Source organism: Anopheles aquasalis, chromosome 2, assembly GCF_943734665.1.
Source record: "Anopheles aquasalis chromosome 2, idAnoAquaMG_Q_19, whole genome shotgun sequence".
NCBI lineage: Eukaryota > Metazoa > Arthropoda > Insecta > Diptera > Culicidae > Anopheles > Anopheles aquasalis.
This window is the reverse complement of record NC_064877.1, coordinates 37,887,501-37,895,000: the sequence shown is the minus strand read 5'-3', so window position 1 is coordinate 37,895,000 and position 7,500 is coordinate 37,887,501. Positions and strand designations below refer to the sequence as shown.

General features: G+C 46.1%; 2 protein-coding genes across 6 annotated transcripts in view; both read right to left on the bottom strand.

Annotated features, from left to right (window-relative positions):
• LOC126571339 (ras-like protein 1) overlaps positions 1-364 on the bottom strand; it is a 3,491-nt gene extending 3,127 nt beyond the window's left edge. For both annotated transcript variants that reach the window (XR_007607883.1, XM_050229755.1), the window contains exon 1: positions 1-364. This exon is cut by the window's left edge and continues 87 nt beyond it. Coding sequence is in view for 1 of the 2 variants with exons in the window: in XM_050229755.1 (XP_050085712.1) it covers positions 1-49 (49 nt within the window). In the remaining variant the exon portion in view is untranslated.
• A 3,873-nt stretch (positions 365-4,237) lies between these two features.
• Positions 4,238-7,500, bottom strand: part of LOC126571315 (interferon regulatory factor 2-binding protein-like B) — a 20,834-nt gene continuing 17,571 nt past the window's right edge. For all 4 annotated transcript variants that reach the window (XM_050229722.1, XM_050229724.1, XM_050229723.1 and 1 more), the window contains one exon: positions 4,238-7,500. This exon is cut by the window's right edge and continues 2,289 nt beyond it. The gene's annotated coding sequence lies outside the window, so the exon portion shown is untranslated.

Here is a 7,500-nt window from a genome sequence, read left to right as displayed (position 1 = left end):
CGGACTTGCCCACACCTCCGGCGCCTACTACCACTAGTTTGTACTCCATCGCGTATCGCGTAAGCAACCACCAAACCCCTTTACGGCCCACAAACGCGGCTCGCTCGCTCGCTCGACGAGGAAATCAGACGGCGGAAATGGGCTGCTGTGCGCTTCTGCTTCTTGCTGCTGTTTCTTCCCGCAGGATGCTCGGAATCCGGGCTCCAAGCAGATCCACAGCATACGGCACGACACCAGGGCAAGGAAGATAACGCCTTTCGCCCCCCCCTTGTCCACACTGTAATATATTGGCGAAAAATGCACCGTAGCTCTAGTCAAATTCCTAGAGGCCCGAGCTGACTCTCTTTTCTCCAATATTTGTATGAATCTCGTGAGTTTTGTTATCCGGGTGGGTTCTGCTGCCGAGGCACGCTTTTTGAGGATACCCAGCTAACAAAACTCACGGGCTACTGCAAATCACGGAGCCATTCTCGGAGTGCGGAGCACTTTGTTCAAAATCTCTCACAATTCGAGGCATGATTCAAGGCGAGCGATGAAACAGGGCATAGCTCAAATTCGGGAGAGTACTTCCATTTCGTTCGCATTAACTGATTGCGTGAAATATTTTAGCCTCGTTTAACCAATGATATTTATTTCCAGGCTCGCGCGCCCGACATCAGACGCAGAAACACGGTAGACGGAAAAAAGTAAAGTGCCGATAACCGGTACAACGGGGCTAATACACTCTTTTCGTCGGTAATTCATTTACTCCTAATTCAGCACTAACCGATGGTCACGCCACACAGAATTAGTAGCAAATTAAGAACAATCAAATTTCTCTCTTTCTCACGTTGTGAATAAAAATGTTACCTGGGCCAGATTTTTCTTTCCGGCATGTTAAAAATCAGGTCAGAAAAATGATTTTGGCTATTTTTAAACTAATGAAAAAGAAAGACTGGCATCTTTAGCAGCTCGTTTTCCTTGTTGGTTTTTACGTTGATAATTTTTTGCATTTATTTTCTTCTTTAATCGCCAACTAATGCTGGAACACCCTGTATATGCTACATTCCTGTTCCCGTTCCCCTTTTTGATTATTTGAACGTCTGTAACGGCTATTTCACTGGCACGAACGACGAAGAACGAAGCGACGAAGAAAAGAAGCAAACAATTAAGATGTATATTCGGAATAGACACCTTAATTCAATAAAACACACCCTCCGGGAAAAAGAGCCAATTAGACGAAAGAATATCGCATATATTTATTGAAGTGGCACAACAGCGTTTGATTCCAGTTAGCTCACATTTGAATGAATTTGATTTCTCCTTGGCTCAACACTTCTCCTTCGTCCGATACGGTACTTCCGGGCCGGAAAATAAGTGGCACCGATGAAGACTCTCCACTCTCGGATGCACCGTCAATGTCCAAAGCGATGCTAGAATCGGATTCTGCCACAGACTGAATCCCGCACCATCCGGATTCGACTCTTCCTTGGTCATCCGACCCACAGCTTGCCACACCTTCAGACATTTGGTCATATTGCCATCTTTCGGTGCTATTCATAAGATCCTCGGTGTACAATTTTGAGCTCACGTGAGAATAATCCGACCGATGAGGCGCAGACCGAGTGCTGCTGCAGCTGCTTCCCTCTCTGGAGCGAGCTGTCTGCCAGGATTGCAAAAATTTACGAGCTGCCGTGCGTGCGAGATCCGCTTCTCGTAGATCAGCACCGATCGGACTGGTCTGTTTGGCATTCTCCCATTGACCCTTGCTTCCGAGATCACAAATTTTTGCTATCGTTTTAGCATATCGGGGATTTCGTTCCAAAACTGCTCGCTGAAATCGTTTGGTATCAAAAGCGGAACTGGTGGCCGGACGTACGGGTGGGCCCTCGAACGTACTCTGACATCCGAAGCATTCGCAGGACTTTGATTGTTGAACCGGCGGTACTGCGGGGCTACTGCTCATGGTACGTGCGCCATCAGCTGTTGCTCCTACGCTTTGCTCACCAGCCAACATTTCCTCCTCCCTTATCCTATAATTGTGGGCCAGATTCGCCATACCCGCCGTTTGCTCCTTGATTGCTTGTATGTTCTCCTTCAGGGCATCTAAGTTTTCCGTCAGTTCGTGTCCGAGTTTCATGTTCTGCGACTGTACCTCTACCGCAGATTTCCAGATTCGAAGATTTTCCAAAAAATTTGACCCTGATCTACCCGGTGTGGAATAGTCGACGGTATCCGGTGAATCGCTTGTCTCGAGATGCTCCCCACCGGAAGGACTGCGTAATGTTGGAATGCTTGAAACTTCCAGCAATGATCGTTGGCATTGCAGTGTTTTCAGAGGTACCTTTGCCACCGCAGCTGGTTGTTCTGTGTCCGTTGAGGAACAGTCGTCATGTTCACTGTTCAAATTCAACAACGATCTGATCGTATCCGCATCATAATCCACTTCATCGTCAGTGGAACTTGTGGAATCATCATCGAACAACTCTAGCATAACTTCCGCAGCCGGTTCGGGGGGTTGTTTCTTCGCGGTGAGGCGTGTAAATGGTTCCAAGTATCTGTTAGGTTTCCCAGTTGCACAATTTCGCGAAGACGCCGTTTTATAGGCGGATTTCGGAACTCGAACAACAGTCACAACTTTCTCTTTACGTTCAGAACGCTCTGATTCAGCTGGATCACTAGCCGACGGTTCTTCGTTTGCTCTGTTCGATTCCATGCGTAACGGCTCATCGATCGGAGCCTCCGCGTCGTACGTTGGTCTAGTAGCCATTGGAGTTTCCTTCACCGCTTCGGATATCGAAGGGATTTGTAGCGGGGCAGCATCCTTCGATTGAGCCTTTCGGTCCAACCCATGCTTCATCTCTACGTACTTGACGTTCTGTTCGTTAGTAGAAACGTAGCAACCATCGGATCTGTTCTCGATGATGGCAATATTACTCGTTTGACGAACTTGTAAATTGGCATCCCATCGGCCCTTGATCGAAACGCTCGGCAACATGTGACTGGAAAATCTGAATGATTCTCCGGCCATCTTATCCGTGGCATCATCCGGTGCTTGTGCTACCTCTTTTATAGTTTCAGGCTGTTCCTCCGTTTGCCTCCCAGCCTCCACCGTCACCGTTGCCAAAGTTGTCGATTCACCACCCTCACCATGATGATCCCCGGAACCGTTCTCTTTTCCAATCGGCTTTCCGTCAGTCTCGTCGTTACTCCGCTTCATCGATAGGTACTGATCAAACAGCTTTTTAAACTGCGCGTTCGTGAACGTCCTGCGCGGGGGATCAGCAGCATTTTTCGCCACCTCGGTCGCCGATGCTCCACGCACTTTGGTGAGCGGCTGCACAAACAAGGATCGCTTGGATGGAGCACTTTGCGGTTTACTGCTGGCAGCGCACCGTTGGGCCGGTGGCGCTGGTATGACATAACCGTGAAGATGGTTCGTTCGCTTGATGGCTCGTGGAGCCACAAAGTTCACATTGGTTCCGATGTTCCGTACCTCCTTGGTAACGGCTACCTTTTGGTTGTTCAACGGTGGCTCAACCGGTGACGCTGCAGTCACTCCTTTTGGTAGGATCTGAACGATTTGAATGGCCGTCGTACGTTCCGCTACGGATCCCTCTTTTGATGATACCGTCCCCTCTTCCGGTTTTTCGATCCAATCTGCCGGTGTTGCGACCACCTTGTTGCACTTCTCAGCTGCATCGCACTGCACGGCCTGATTGTCGTGCTTTACCGGCACCACAGTTCTTGCCTCACGTATGAACTTCCGCGCGTAGACTAGCAGATCATCTAGCTCCTTTTCCTTACGTCGTGCGTCGACCTTCGAGAAACTAGGCCGTTCCGACACGGTGGCCGACCTTTGACTGCTAAGGCGATCGATTTCATCGAACAACTCCCGATATCCTAGACGCAGTTTCTGTAGCGCTTGGCCTTGCGCCTTGACAATATCCGGTGAAATGCGCTCGTCCCTTAGCATGGTCAGCACGAACTGTAGCAACACTGGCAACAACGGTTGCAAACGAAGCCGTTTCTGATGCCCAGCAGCTGGCCAGCGATCGTTGCCTGGATACCTTGCACCAACAACAGCGCTACGCTACTGTTCGGGACTCCGACATGCATCAGTTGCTTTAGTTACCGCGGCAGGATGGGGGAATGGGGTGACTTTGTTCGCTCCCACGGATGATCGAAAAAGAGGGTACCACCGTTCTGTGTTATTCTGTTATAGACTTAGTTCAAATAGAATGCTTTATTTGCTTTTTCATTTACCAATATATCATTGTAGTATTTACAAAAAATGCATCAACATACTGCAGATCCTCATGTTTTACAAAGTTTGCTTTTCGATTCTTTCCAAAGTGTGCTTCCTTGGCCGTGAGATGCTTAATGCGACCCGCCGTCCATTCATCCTTAGTTAGGGTTTTGCTTAATACTACAACCATAGTGCCCAACTCGCCCTTGTGCCGGAATGCACTGATTTTTCATAGGAATGATTATTTGTTATTAAGATTTCCAAATCAGCCCCCACACACACACCCGTTCGCTCCTGATTATCGCTACTTGCTACGTAGTGCGAAAGATGGATCTGGTGTTCCAGACGGTCATCGAAACGTTTACTCAAATGGTGTTGTTGCCACAATGGTTTATCAAGATTACTATCGAACTGCTGCCGTTGTCGATCTTCTCTTCGGGCATTCTCAATCGACCACAAACGATCGTACCGCCCTTTTGCCTATCAGGTATCTCCGCATCATACAAATAGGTTAGAAAGGTTCCTTCCTCCCTTTTCTGCTACTCTGCACCGGTCAGAGGGCTGGTTTGATTTGTGTTCGATGTAAACCGCTCGGAACACCTTCGGAAACATGTGATCTCTAGGGTTCTTATTTCCGTACGGCTACTGTCATACGCAACACGAAAGCCAAGTTTACCCATAAAGAAGGCTTGCCTATTACACTGGCCTTACCCTACGGGTAGATGCGCTTCTCAAGAGTATCGTGACCCTTGGTCACGCATTGTAAGGTACACAAGAGAAGAAAAACTGACCGGCGGAACTCAGCTGCCTCCACCGACATGGATCGGGTGTTCTTGGATCCGCACCTGTTGCTGCTGATGGTTGCTCCTAGAGGCTGGCTTTCAGAACACATTTTCTTTTCATTCTTTACACGTATTTACAAATATGGCGAGTGTTGTGTTCCAATGTGACGAGCGTGCAAAACCGAGACGACATGGCACGGCGCTAGAGCTGGAGCCGCAGCGTCTTCCCAAGCGCCCCTCGCACTCTATCTCGGTTTGACGCTGCATCAGTTTTGCTTACTTAAATGTACAAATCGAAATTCGAAAAATAAATCATGTTCCTTACACCCTTCCCGTTACGGCTAGGCCTATAGCTCTCATTCTTCGGTGGCAAAGGAGGGTAGGTGAGGGGGGGATGGATCTCTTTTCGCACTGCTAGTGTGGTAATTCCAATGATTCTCATTCATTACACTCAATATGCGGTTTCTGAGCTTTGTTTCTGCATTTTTCTGTTTGAATATGAAACACCAACTAGCAGCGTTGGTGACCTCATGACCGCGCAACGATCGCCATTCATCGTATCTATTATTGTTTATAGTAATGCTTCTTAGCTGTGCCCCGTCCTCCGGCTTTAACAGCCACTTGTAAGTACACTAGATAGAGTTGCTTTGCAAGAAGAAGAAAAAGAAATACAACATTAATAGCAATCGGCAGTAAACGTTGGTCGGTTTTCGGTTTGACCGAAAACCGGACGCTTCCGATACATTTGACTAACGGAAGCAGGATGTGAGAAGTGTGTATCTGAAAACGAAAACCTCCGCCGCACACATCTTACTATGAGTCAAGAACATTCAACAAACGAAAGCTCAAGCACGATCCAACTGAAAGACGCCATATGTTTCAACTCCGAACGCTCGATCGGCCCGTTTTCAGGAGCATAATCACCCGGCAGCCATTACCGTATCCATGGTACACTCGCCATGATTGGGACGCGTAATTGAGAAACAATAACGCAATAACTAGTACCATTATTTGATCTGCTCATTATTACTACGCAACTATAGCCAGTTCAACGTTCTATAAATAGTGGAAAGGTGCTCTATATAGGTAAAGGAAGAAAACGTTCGTTCATCGCGTTCCAGATGGTAGCACTACTACTATTTCTACTAATTTCTACTACTGCGGTGATGTGGAAAATGAGTTGACAAACCTGGACCATACTATGCAAACCACCAAAACTCTATTCTAACCCGTTCTTAACACATCGTCGGCTGTATACGTCAAACTTAATAGTTAATTAAGGCATAGAACACTGCAGAATAGATAATTGCAAAGTACTAATGTGTGTCTGTTGCATTTTTGGGTTTCCGGTTTATAATATTCCTTCCGCTTGCTTTTGAAACATTTCACGAGTCATTGGGTTAAACCATGTCGGGTGGACTTTCCACGTGCCATTTATCAGGTGGAATACGTCCCCTTTGCAACGCACTGTGGTTAAAATAACGCTATATGATGAATAATAAAAAAAATATATCGAAATAGTTGCACTGTTGATTGCTTATTGAATGGGGGTTGCTACATGAGCATGCGAACGAAATGTAACGAGCTATTGAAATTAACTGCCCCACCCGTCCTGCGTCACAAACAGTACATAGAGCGGAAACAATAGCCATACCCTTTGCCCATTTGGGAGTAATGTTTTCCTGTAAACGGCAATGATAATCTATCTAAATGCAAAATGAAAACTAGTTCTCAGAGAACCATCGTCCACACCGTATTATGAGATCGGTTTGCTGTTTGCTAATACATTTAATGCGTCTCTTTACCAGTAGTGTATGTAAGGAAACGGAACAGCTGTCTTTCATTCCACCTTTGATTGACTGGCAACGGGGCGCGAATTCTACTGATTTTCCTTACAATTTTCTGCTCGCGCCCGAATAGATTACATTGACTTTAGAATATATGATAGGTTTTCTTGCCATTTTCTTATGATTTGTTTTCCTTCCTGATTCAATTTACTAAGTTTGTTTTATGACATTTGGTAAAATGTGCCAACGATTCAGCTGCTTTACACGCTGTCGTTCCTATTTGGCGCTATGTTTGAAGGAGTAGACCCCGCACAATCGATTGCTAAATTCACCAGATATTATGTATATCGCGTAAAGGTACATTATCGCTGTCGAGTTGGTTTTGCATGTTTTGACGGTTAAATAAACCGTGACAAATTGCTCGCCAATATGACTGAAACAGAAAGCGAAAAAATGGACAAACTCTGGCTTAATCAAACAAAGACACCAAACACGTAACCAGCGGTCGCTGAGGGAAAATGTAATGAAATGAAAATGAATATCATCCATACTTACCACACGCTCTGCGTGATTTTCTTTGAAAAATCATACCTAACTGTAGGAAACAAACTAAACAGAAATAAAGAAAAAAAACATAAAATGAGAAAAAAACTGTTTTCCTGAAGAAAATAAATCAATTTTCACTGTATTTACTAATTTCATG